The sequence below is a fragment of the Lottia gigantea genome (genome assembly GCF_000327385.1).
Source record: "Lottia gigantea unplaced genomic scaffold LOTGIsca_240, whole genome shotgun sequence".
In the NCBI taxonomy this organism is placed as follows: domain Eukaryota; kingdom Metazoa; phylum Mollusca; class Gastropoda; family Lottiidae; genus Lottia; species Lottia gigantea.
Window position 1 is genome coordinate 22980 of NW_008708708.1, and position 13501 is coordinate 36480.

The window sequence follows — 13501 nt, forward strand, 5'->3', positions numbered from 1 at the left end:
CTTGGAGAGCTGATCCAATGAATGATTGAATGAATAAATGACGTTAATTCAGTAAAATACACCATTGACGGCAACATGTTTTGTTATCAGCAAATCTAGGCCTATCTACCGGCGGGTCGCGCGCGATATGACATTTATGAGAACCAACAGCCTGTCGGGGGTCAGTCGACTGTAATTGTCCAACGCAAGCTGTTGCATCGTCACCGGTGTCATCGCGGAACCGGTGTCTCGCAGTGGCCATTCATGTTACAAATAGGCTACGTGTGGAGGATGTCCGATTGATGAATTGCGTCTACGTGTTTTTCAAATCTTGATGCGTGAGAAACCGGAACGGCTGTTTGCCGGTTTCTATATTTCCATTACCTTTATATCATTCATTGAAACAACCGGAAAATACAAGGATGGTCATGGATGATATTTTAACGACGACTGGAAATCGATTATGTCATTTGAAAATAACATATTAAAGATATTAGGATATAAGACATAAATAATAACCATTATCAGAACAAGAGAGCAATTGAAAAAAACCTGATGCCACTTCCGCCTTGTCAAACCCATTTTAGGTCTCTTGCAAAAAGCCCGAAGTAGAATGTGTCGTTTATTTCAAAGTATCAATAAAATACATAATGACATAATAGAGTTTTAACAGTACAACTCTAAAGCTTTAGTTCAAACGAGACATGAGAAATTTTTGTTTACCTTTTAAGTATGGCAATTGCCATGTGTTGCTGGTCGCCAAATATTTACTTTGAGCACGTGTTTTTCTATAACGTTATATTAATATACGTCATATATGTATATCTCGTTAACGTGCTACAGTTTGGTCCGCGCCAAATTGAATAAATGCGCGTGACATAAGACGTCAATCAATGATTGCACAACCAATAAGAAAGTTCCCAATCGTTAAATCAGCGCTATTTATATCGTCGGAAAAAATCCCTTGTCGTGTTAAGTTTAAAAGGTGAGGTTAAAAATAGAACGAATTTGACTTACTGTTTTTGTGAAGGGACGTCGATGAAATGCGACACAGTTCGCCTCTTGGAGTCCGTGTTAAAATCGGCCAGTTTGGAGTAGTCTGTATCTTGGTCAGATAATCTTGCTGATTTTCTGCTCTCCAGTAAACGAATTTCGTCAATCATACGAAGGATTTGCTTAGATTCGCCGGGAACTTGCTCTAGGCTGATGAGAACTTCATCAGAGACTCCGTCGTGAACTAAAACTGTCCCGCTCACCTCGCGTCCATTCAGAGTAATGTACACTTTTTGTCCTGTTCGTAGGTTCTTGTTCTGGACCGATTCGAACCCTTGTCCTATGATGTTGTTGGCGGTCACAGATTTGACCGATCCATCCTCGAATTTCACTGAGAAAAGCTGTAAAGTTTGTCTGGGATCTTCTGAAATCTGCGACTGAATAACTCCAGTGTAATATCGGCCATCTTGATAAAGTGCAGAGACTTTGGTTCCTACGATAGATCGCTTCGCTAAACGCCTCGATCCGAACATGGTCGGTTTTTCTTAACTTACATCGATACTCTTATACACTGTAAAAACTTTCCTGTAAAAAATTCGATCCGAATTGTCCGGTAAGTCGTCACAATATGTTCCGAAACTCAAGCTAGATCGCCACCGGTTAAGTGCGCCGGTTTGTTTTGGTAGAGATAGAGGCGGAGCTACGAGCAAAATATCAACAAAACCAGATGATCGGCTGGACGAGCATTGATTGGTTGAAATCTTTACCCCTCGGGTCGATATTTGACTGCGATTGGTCAAAAACTCGGACTTGTCAATCATTTGCAAGGTCATCTCACCGGCACGGGGTTAAGTAATTCAGACCAAGATATTGCGCATATGCTTTTATGTTTACAAAGCGCTTTAAGAGCAAACTGAAGCCCTTTTCTAGTAAATTCTTACAGATATATCTCCTAGAAATCAAAATATACCACAGATATTGCTGTTTTTTGAACGAGTGACCTAGTTTAGCAAATGTAATTCCCAGTGACAGCATGGCAAGAATTATAGGTCAATCTTTGTATTTATCGCGGTGCTGACTTACTTACATCCCCCCTCGGAAAATATCTGCAATTTAATTTTTTACCACTTCATGAATGATTTTCACAAAAATTCTTATATTTCTAAACAGAATGAAGCGGACAAAATAAAAAGATATCAAAATCATGCAAGAGTTTTCGATTTTAAACACAGATTTATTAGAAATCCGCAGATTTAGAATTTGACAGCTGATCGGCAGGGTCAGCTACCGGAATAGCCAAATAAATTGACAACGTAAACATAACATATCCCAGTAGGCAAAGGAATCCAAGATGGCCGCGCCCATATGGAGGAAGGCTCAATCCAGATTTTCAGTGATTTTTGATGTTTTTATTGCAATTTTCTTGACACATATTGTTTCTTCAGTAATAAGCGAGGTTAATGAGGCCATTGAAGGTACGCAACAAGTATTTTATTGTGTTATTTTAGCTATGAGCAATATCGTAATGCAAATATCGCTAAATGAGGAACTGAAGGGAGGCAAATCCATATTGTATTGCGGCTTAATAATACATGGGAGATTATCCGATTAATTCTATAGCGTTAAATGATGATTTAATAGTAGTCTGTAGCTACTGTTTTCAACACGGAAAATAATTTTTAGACCATTTACTTCCCTTGTATTATCTGCCCCTTTAAGGCCCCACCCCTTGGGTCTTGGTTTAAAGTCAAAACAAAGTCCTTTTTTCAAAATGGCACCTACTTGGTCTATTTCTTTAAGTTTGATTGATTTGAAATTTTCAGGTAATTTATTGTGTAGAACTTGTGGGAATGAGGTGACCCAGATCTCTCAGTTGATGGAGGTACCCAGTAAACTAGCTCATCGACAGAGAAACGATTCCTTTATTGGTTCTGAAAGAATTTTGATTCAACTTTTTAAAAATCCACAAGGTAAAGAATTCTCTCTTTTCATTGCATTTCAAATAATAAAAATAAACAAGGCAGAGTTTTAATTCAACAGTTTATATGACAGAATTAAAATCCTTTTTTTTTTTGGAAAAAGGGAGAATTATTATTATTATGATCTATTTTGTTATGACATCTTAAGTCAAAACACATCAAATAGAAAGTGTCATAAACAGTAGAAGATGATATCATGAATTTTTTTGACATGTTTTGACAATTAAAGTCATAACAAATCAAAAAATGAAATCTAATGTCATAACATTCAATTTTAGGCCACAATCTTTTGTATTTTTGATCTTAGCTGATCAGTAATGTAAAATTTATTATTCTCTACCTTTTCCACAAGAAAAAACTGAATTTGATGGAATATTTTGACAGTAGATTCATAATGATCAGAATTATAACTGTGTCTTTTTTTTTTTAATGATGTCAAAATATGTCACAATAAGCCTATGCAATTGTAAACCCATGTCAACTTTCTTTCTTCATTTTGTAGAAAAATATTTTGAAGTTGTAACTGCCAAGTCAGCAGAAATTCACAAGCTGGATCATAAACCTACATCAGAAGATTCTTGGTTCCCTGGCTTCTCCTGGACCATTGTAGTGTGCCCAAGATGTGGATCACATATAGGATGGTAGGTTAACATTGTTGAGGCTTCAAAATCATAAAATGACTGTGCACTGCATGCAGGTAGTAACAACATTAAAAAAATGTGGTTTAGATTTTTGTATTATATTAGTATCTCACAAAAAAGCGAGAGACAGACAGTTGTCCTTTTATATTTTTCAGGTTGTTTGAAGCAAATCACAAACATTCTCATACATCTCCTGTTACATCTTTTTATGGTCTCATTCTAAATCATTTACTACTTGATAAAGGTTTGTGACATTTGCTTCTGTTCATGTGTTTTTTAAAAACTTCTTCAAGCCTACAGTCAGTAGGTTACCCATTGCTAAAATTTACTTTAGATGGAGTTTCTTCCCTTAGATAGATTGAACAATATCTACTGTATGTATAGTGTGATATTATAACTTTGAGACTACTTGGAACAAACACAGTTCCTGTTGTCAAATTCATAAACACTTAGGAAACAAAGCCTTCATTAGACACAGAGATTTTGAAAGAAACAACTATATTTTACAAGGATAACAACTTAGCTTCACAATGAAGGATCCTTTCTACCAGCTGGTCCTGGACCAAACTTTCTACCAGCTGGTTGATCTTTCCTGGATTATTCCTACCCATAATCAATGTGATCTTCATTGATTTTTATAATTTTTAGATGCTGATTCAATAATTGAGGTGCCGAAGGTCTACACCAGTTAATTACAAAGGAATGACTTGTGGACAGTAGAATATCGATTTCCAACTGCAACAATGTGTATGAGTCTCTCATCCTTTCCTGTGATAATTTGAACAGTGCTTCCAAAAACTTCTGTTGGTTCTTGTGTCAACTGAATGACTGTGAGTTGAAGATTAACTTTGTTTTGATTTAATGCATGTTTTGGAAAAATGACTTTGTCTCATGTATGTATGCTGGAATGGATTATGTGTGCTTGTGTTACATAGTTGTGCCCAACGCTGGACTAAATGTTCTTGGTGATCCTTTTGGGATGTGATCCACATACTGCAGATGCTGTGCTATGAAAATATGTGCTGTGTGATGATCTTTATGATGTGATTCAGCCAGAATGTGATCCTCATGTGATGTGTAGTAGATAATATGTGATGTGTGATGATCCTTATGATGTGATTCAGCCAGAATGTGATCCTCATGTGATGTGTAGTAGATAATATGTGATGTGTGATGATCCTTATGATATGATGTATGACTGGTGCCTTAAATGTTGAAAATCTTCTTGAGATCTTGTTTAATTGGATGCAAAACTATTATCATTTGTCTGTTCAAGAGGTCTTGACTGTACTTTTGCTTATGTAAGCTCTTGGAAGTGATGTTGAGTTGAACAACCCATTCACAGAGTTACATCATGTGTTTCGAGGAATATAATTGTGCCTTATCAAACTGTGCTGCATTAAACTTAACCTACAATATTAATTGTGCAATATTATTTTCTTTTGGAATATATTATAAAGATTACTTATTATTAAGTATCCAAATGAGTAGTTTAGTTATGTTCCTAAATTTCCCAAGAATATGTGGTATAATATCTAAAGTTCTGAAGCCCCAAGACGAAACCTTTGCCCTAGTATAAAAGCAAGGTCTGTTCCCTTTAATGATCAAGTTTATTCACTCCCTATATCTTAATAATTAAGTATTATTTATGTTAGAATGTGGATCACGTGATTTATGTAATATCATGTCTAAGGAACTAGGGAAGGACAATATTTGTCGGGCCACCTAGACCCAGTTATTAAGGTCAGTTCGTTAACTAGACTAATTAGAGTCTAACCTGATTAATAATATTTGAATATTTAAACTGGTCTTTGATGATAAGTCAGTTAAAAAAATCATGCTCACGAATTGTCAATTGTTTACCAACCTTATTCTGATAATAAAAAAGCTTATCAGTTGCTGATGTAAGTAAGAGACAAGGTGCCCTTCAGGTCTTTGCCCATGTTTATGAACTTAGCGAACTTGGGATTCATCCTGGCAAACTGAGAGAGCTTTTGATACTTCTGAAGCCCTTTGTTGGAATTGTGGATATAAGAAAAAGCATCTAGCTGTTCAGATTAATAAATTAAGGCCCCATGTGCTACAGGTTGTGCTCATTAAGATCCCTAGACTGTTGGATAAGAGTACATCATTCTGCTGTCCTGGCACAATAAACATGGCAGTGGCTTTCTTCATCTTCAAAAGCAACACGTCAAATATATGGTATTACGAAGCACATATCAAAAACAATAAGCCATAATTTTCATTCATTCTGTCTAGAACTATGATTGGCTGTATTTTCTAGTGTACAATCCAATCAAATCGCTGCATTGGAGTGGCTATTGCAGTCAAGTTTGTAATAGCTTGACATTGGTGAAGATGCTCCCAATTCAAAACGGTCTTTACTATTCTCTTTCATCAGTCCCAACGTTGGTTCATTGATCTGGAATACAAAAAGTAGGGCATTAAACTAACAAGGCAAAGAACCCTGTGAAATAAATCATAGGAAAATTTTGTAGGTCACTGGGAATGTCATAAAGGGATTCTGGTCATTGCCTCATTTGTATTCAAATCACATTTTGTCAGAAAGAGAATAAGATGGTCACGTTTTGAAGTTATTGTTCGTTAGGGTGTGGAGTAATTAGCCCAGATTGGGTGGACATTTTTAAATGAAATGAATGGAATTTTACCTCCTACTTTTCCGCACATAGACATTTTGAGGGATGCTAAGAAACAAGTTGGAAAGCACCAACATATGTGTGTTTAAACTTGGAGCATTGCCCATGGTTCCAAAACAAATGAGAAATTGAAAAATCTTTTAGGGGAGTGGTTGAAAAAGTATTTTGATAAAAATCCACTGGAACATTTCAGCACCATGACATTTTTCAAATATTCCCATCCTCTGTAAAAGTTTAAGGCTTCTACCCTTAAATAAAGACACAAGCCATCAATATCCTTTAAGACTTTACTTGTTACTTACAGATTTTACTTGACTCAAATCTGGATATTAAATTGACTATATCTTCTGAACGGAGAAAGCTATTGAGATGGAATTGGTATCAAAATGTAGCTGATGATGCCAGGAATCCAAATATACTAATAGCTCTACATACACCTAATTCTACTTAATACCTGGTTTGATGTGCTGGGTCACATATGATATCCAGTTTATTATGTAGGCATTAAAATAAGATATACATATAATTATAATTTGAAAACCACTAGTGATTAAGAGGAAAAATCAGCAGTGAAGTCACACAAACTGCAATTTCCTTTTGTTATAAAGAATCTCATTGGTCTCATTGCTTCATCTTTTCTAACAAAAACTCTCATAGGTCAAGACATTTACCTTCTCCACAAAATACGTCAAAAATTACCCATAATTATTATTTGTGCGCAATATCTTAACATTATTTGTGTCCTCGTGTAATTTATCAAGTTTTCGTGCTTACATAAAGGATTGTTTAAAATAAATGGATTATTGTATCATATTTTCCCAAATCATGAAATATAATAGCAAAGGTATGTTTTGAAGAATTTTTTTTTCATGCATTTCTGACCAAAATGTTGCTAAATATCTGTGAAATTAGCTTAGCAAATCATTAAATAAATACTGCAAAATGAAACCCAAAATCCAAAACAACATATTGGCGGAAAATTGGTAGCAGCTAATGAACTTTTCATATGAGAAGTATATCAATTATAAGTGAGTAAGTGTTTCATAATGAAAAGTGGTATCAGGTGTCTAGAAGAGTAAGCATCAAATATAATTTATTTTGAAGTAAATGTTGAAATTAAAGATAGGTTCCCTTATTCTCATTGATGAAAATGTAAAATGCTAATACTTATATGAATAGAAAGTAGAGGTGTTCTAATGACTTGAAAAAATACCAGTTTATCTCACATGTCCATAATTCATTCATAATTAGCTAAATTAGAACAGAATTACAAGCAGAATTACATGAGTGACCTACAAGAAATGTCAAAAAGTCTTCTTTTTTTTTGTTTATCCAGACTAAACACACATGCACATTAATGATTGGTTAAAAAATTATATGCAATAAGAACATAATGATATGATTAAGAATACATGATAATTCATTAGAAACACCAATTAATCAAATAGTTTGCTTAACTTGACACTGAAAAATAAGGAAACCCATCTTTAAATATCTTGATAGATGGTGACAGGTCATTTCCTTTCATATTTTCACTATTCGTTTCTTGAAATTTTAGACTCGATGAAAAGAGAAGATTTCTATTGGTCTTTTTAGTTCAAATTTTTAAAAATTTTTCCAGATTTTCAAAAGAAAAACAACCAAAAAATCCCCAAAACTGTTAAGGCTTACATAAAATGCAAATTGCAAATGAGCCACTACATCAAATCATTATTTGGACACTTCCTTTATTATATAAGTTTCTACCCTTATAAAAAAACTTTCAATTTTTGTATTTCTATTTTTTTTACCTTAGAAAATGCAAAAAAAAACAGACCAAACCACAAATAGTTGGAATGACGAATTACTTTAGTCAGATTTTCTAACATTTTTGACAAAAATGGAGTGACAGAATAAATGGCCTACTATGAAATTTGTGACGGAGTTGTTTGTAAAAATAAAAATAAAGTTTTCTTTCCTACAAGTTCACTCAGAACAGAGAAGTAATGTCATCAAAAAATGAGAGTACGTTTTAAAACATGCATAAAAAATATTAGTGTCATTTGATGAATTACAGGTGATAAGACATAATACATAACCTGGTTGTAAATAAAGTGCACAAACGTTACATAGCAGATGATAAGTGCAAAACAATAAATGAAACCTAAATAAGATGCAAGTTTTGTCCTTTTTTGAAAGGTTTTCGTCCTGTTATGAAAGGTTTCTATCCTATTTAGAATTTTGTTGTCCGTTTTTAAAAGGTTCTTGTCCTATTTTGAAGAGTTTCAATCCTATTTTGAAAAATTTCCACCTTAGAGCATCTCCACATGTTCCACCTTAGAGCATCTCCACATGTTCCACCTTAGAGCATCTCCACATATTCCACCTTAGAGCATCTCCACATGTTCCACCTTAGAGCATCTCCACATGTTCCACCTTAGAGCATCTCCACATCTTCCACCATAGAGCATCTCCACATGTTCCACCTTAGAGCATCTCCACATGTTCCACCTTAGAGCATCTCCACATGTCTCACCTTAGAGCATCTCCACATGTTCCGCCTTAGAGCATCTCCACATGTTCCACCTTAGAGCATCTCCACATGTTCCACCTTAAGGCATCTCCAGCTGCACCCCTTCTTCTCAAACTCTCCTATGTCATGCAGCAAATAAATCAATCATTTTGAATTTTGAAATATGGAGCAAGGTCATGTTTGTCTATGAGTCCATGATGTAAACAAATTTCAATAAATTCACTTGCATTTGAAAACAAAACTGTCATTGAAATTTGAAGGATTCTTGAATCTCACAGCAACAATTGAGTTAAAAAAAATGTGGGTAATTTTCCAAAGATTGGTAATCTAAGGCCTTGAGAATTCTTGTTTTCGAAGGTTGATAAGGATGCATTCTTCAGTGAGGCCTTCATATTATCATAAAAATCACAAGTGATTAGATCAGTTTTGGTTTCAAATTGATAACCCAGTTGTAGTCTCTAGTAAACAAGAAAGTCTGTGAAAAAATAAACAAATTGTTGTTTTCGGTGTAAGGGTACTTATACTGTCAATGGTATTTTCATGTGTTTTTTTTTATACTGGATGGTGCTCTTTTGCTGGGTTTTTCTATTTTCTCAATTTTGACAGTATTTTGTTCATAATGTTTTGTTCAAAGATTGTCTTTTTCCTGTCAAACGATTGTCTAATTCTGTCAAAAAAATTGCCAAATTCTGTCAAAAAAATCGCCAAATTTAGTCAAGAAATTGTCAAATTTTGTCAAGAAATTGTCAAATTTTGTCAAGGGATTGTCAAATTTTGTCAAGACATTGTTGTATTCTATCAAGAATTTTTGTCCAAAGAAGGTTCTATTCTGTGAAGGGATTGTTAAAGTATACACCAACAAATGTTTTTAGGGGTTTACGTTAGTGTAGTTTTTTTTAGGGTAGTTGAATTTACATCAAGGGATAGTCTCACATTGTGAAAAACTGTATTAGGTTTCAGAAGCCTTTCAAAATAGAAACATTATCTCACGGATGTTTTTTTTACGTTTTAAACGATCTGATTTATGTTAAATTGTTTTCTTGAGTCACCATGCTTCGTCGTCTTCAGCAAATTGTGTGTAGAAGGTGTATTTAATAGGATCAAGTGTCCGAATATCAGGCTATTACGACCTGCGATATAAGACGGAAGGTCGTAATGGCCTGACATTGTGAAGATGTAACCAACTGAACAGTGCCGTAGCGAATAGGTACTGATGTCTCACGACGACCAAACATTAGAAATCTAATATATTGTTTTTCAATTGCGTATGTTCAATCCCCTAGTTCGTTTATGGTGTATCCAGTTACGAAGCACACGTGATTTTTGACTGAATGAGTGTGAATCAGATATAAAAAGGATACAACCTTCACCGTTTTTCGAAACAATTGACGGTAATCTCCTTAAATATTGGTACAAAAACCTAAATTTGTTTTTCAAGTATTAGATTTTTTACGCATTTCTCGAAAAAATAAGTGGGGCCGTTGGGAAATCGGAACCACTGACGTCTGGCGGGAAATTATAATCTCTGACGTCGGGCGGGAAATTATAATCTCTGACGTCGGGCGGGAAATTATAATCTCTAACGTCTGGCGGGAAATTATAATCTCTGACGTCGGGCGGGAAATTATAATCTCTGACGTCGGGCGGGAATCGGAACCACATCAGTACGGTGCTAGGCCTATAATACAAAGCCCTGGAAGCCTATTTTGACATTGTCATTGGCGGGTAATTATAATCACAGACGTCTGGCGGGACATTACAATCACTAACGTCGGGCGGGAATCGGAACCACATCGGGACGGTGCTATATACAAATACAAAGCCCTGGAAGCCTATTTTGACTTCAAAACTTTGATGTTTCAATAACAAGTTAAATTGCTGTAAAAATATTGATATTCATATTGAATTGGTGACATGTACATCACGGTATAAAGCTTTATTTTGATTTCCTACTTAAATACGAGTGGTTATCGAGTGGTTTCTATGTAAAGAGATACATTTCGAATTAATATTGTTGTGCTATACGGTTTAACTCCTCGACATGACAAGGTTTCCAATCTTAATATCTAAAATGCTTGGAATATTGTTTCAAAGTTATTACATAACCAAGGACGCCAAAACTTAATTAACTTTCCCTAATGCATGCCTGAATAGACACTTAACATTATTAGCTTTGTGGACTTTCCGGAAGATATGCCAAGAAAAGCAGTAAAGCAATATTAGCTATGTGGACTCTCCGAAATCCGAACAATCTATCAGAGTGGAACCAGAGGTGTGAGTATGGCCAGTCCCACCACGCTATTCAGTGAAGCTCAAATTCAGTATATTGGATTTCGGGCAGTTGACTTTCGTAAACCGGACACTTACTGTACATGTCCCATAGGGTTGACCCTTTTAACATATTTGGGCAAATCTGACCCTAAGGGGGTTAATGTAGTCCAAACTTTAATGGATTTGGAGTGTTGTGTAAATACAAGACATGGACTTTAACAGAAAAGTTTTGAAATTTGACGAGGTTTTGAAATGTAAGACGATCAGTCATTGGTCAATAAGTAAATAGCAATAATCCTATTGGTCAATATTTTATGAGTTCAGGTGTCCGTTTGTTTTTAGTGTTGTCAGATCCGAGGTAAATATAATCAACTGGTATGTCTGGATTTGGATCTTTGGGGCCAATATCAAACACGTCATTTATAACCTGCCAGAGGCATGGACACCATTTTTTTCTTTCGATGATGGTATTTAATCGCGTTTAAGGACGTAAAACTCCATTCATTTCATTTCTTTTTTTAACGATTATTTAACAAAAACTTATTACTTATTACAAATTCTAGTTCACCTTCAGATATAACTGATTTGAATCTGAAATTTTGTCGAAATGTCAAACAGCCGAACGTCGAATTTTTATTCTGAAAAGCTCTGTGCATAGCTGAAATCGAGCTCTAGCAGGTGATAAAACAAATGTAGAGACGAGTGTATCCCCTTAAAATTCAGGCCATGTTCTAATTGCATGACAACATCACGTTTTAGAGTAACGACGTGTAAACGAATTAATTTCACAAACAAGAGATATCGTTTTCAGTGGCCATTTTTTTTTAATGTTCAATTTATCTTAATCCTTTATTTCACACAGCAAGTTGTTTTTTTGTCTTTTTTACGTTTTTATTACTGTGTAATTTCATATGGGATCTAGGTTTTATTTCCTTTTTTGTTTGGAAATTAAATATTCTGTATATTGTACGCTAAATGATAGGTGTCGCATAATTTTAAAGAAAAAAAAATATGCTGAAGAAGTGGGTGGAGGGAAGTATTTAATGAAGAGGACGAGAAATTAATCCTGTTATTAGAGAGTAGGGGGGTGGGGGCAGGAAGGGTTAGTGGGCATGTAGGGAAGGTTAGGGAGAAAGAAGGATGTAGTGTTAACAGGGGGTGGGGGAATTAAGGGAAGAGATAGTGGGCAGGTAGAGGGGTATTGGGCAGGGAAAGAAGGTGTAAGAGAAGGCGCGTAGGAGGAGGAAAATCAGCTGGAAAGACAAGCTAGTGTGAGGAAGATGTCGGAGGGGTCCATGGGGTCAGGAAAGGTGGATGGGGTATTCTCTTAAATTGAGAGGTACTCATTGTACCTCCATGCATTGCTTCGAATTACAGTACTCCGAAGACTTATTATTGATTACCGTGTACCAATTAAATACTGTCTTAATAAACCAAACAAAAATTTGGATTAAAAGATTATCATAAGAAGTCTCAGTGGTCAAATTAAATTGCAGAGAATTATCTCCCCTGAGGTAAAACGTATATGAAACGTTACTATTTAGATTTAAAAACGTTTGAATTTTTTTAAATCATCGCCGTTATTGCATCCTTTTCTCTTGACACATGTGGAACGAGATCTTTTCACAATACACTAAAAGCAAATCCAGGTCAGTCCTGGCAAGGGCATATCGAAGACCTAATGATGTTCAAAGTGATATATATATTATGTATTCTTGATAATTACACATTAGTTGTAAAAATTGCAGGAAACTGTTCCGAGCGTTAGGTTCTTTCCATGTGACTGCGTCGCTGCTTCAACACGCGAAGAACTGATCTGTTAACGTTTAATGCTTTAAGGATAAGACGGATATTTTCTGTTCTTGCTTGCTGATCTCAGGAAACTCACACTGTGTCAAACTGTAAGTCGGACGCGATAATCCCACATGCTTCCTGTACAGTAGGAGGTCATGGATTTACAAGCTGTTCCCGATTTTATACCAAATATGGTAGGTGTGACCACGGTCATGATTTGGAAGGAATCCAAAAATATTTTGGAGGGCTGATAACATCGACTGACTTTTTCCTTTCGGAAGGTACCGTCATTCTCAAGTAAAGACCAAGACGAGACGATGGGACTTGGGAAAGATGAAATTTTACAACAAATTTGTTTATGTAACTTGTAGCTACGAGTTAAGGAAACAGATAGTTTAAGGAGGTTTTGTTTGGATGCAAAGAAAACATCAAATCGTGACGTCCTTTTAAACAGCATTTCTATCGATTTATCGACCGTTTTTGCAAAGAATTATGTAACTTGCTGACTTTGGGAATGCGATTAGAAGTGAACTATTCTTAACATCAAAGCTTTATTTTTTTTTAACAATATTCAATTTTCCGCTGCATTAGGTTGTTTTGAATCAACACCATCTTCCCAAGCCAAGGCTTCATGATCTAGTGTTTCCAATTCTTCATCTATTCGGGTATGTCAAG

At 35.3% G+C, this 13501-nt stretch overlaps 2 protein-coding genes across 2 annotated transcripts in view; one reads left to right on the forward strand and one right to left on the reverse strand.

Annotated features, from left to right (window-relative positions):
• LOTGIDRAFT_239410 (hypothetical protein) overlaps nt 1–1612 on the reverse strand; it is a gene marked incomplete at its 3' end in the record, with an annotated part of 5712 nt that extends 4100 nt beyond the window's left edge. Inside the window, exon 1 of the mRNA XM_009055433.1 lies at nt 997–1612. Within this exon, the coding sequence (XP_009053681.1) occupies nt 997–1505 (509 nt within the window). The 5' untranslated portion in view covers nt 1506–1612. The remainder of the gene's footprint in view (nt 1–996) is intronic.
• Nucleotides 1613–2743: 1131 nt separating this feature from the next.
• LOTGIDRAFT_227202 (hypothetical protein) lies at nt 2744–5072 on the forward strand (the record flags this gene model as incomplete). The annotated part of the gene is made up of 4 exons (XM_009055434.1): nt 2744–2942; nt 3454–3592; nt 3748–3836; nt 4241–5072. 4 exons carry the CDS (start codon nt 2744–2746, stop codon nt 4282–4284), a joined length of 471 nt encoding a protein of 156 aa, XP_009053682.1. The 3' UTR covers nt 4285–5072.
• Between the last annotated feature and the right edge of the window lie 8429 nt (nt 5073–13501).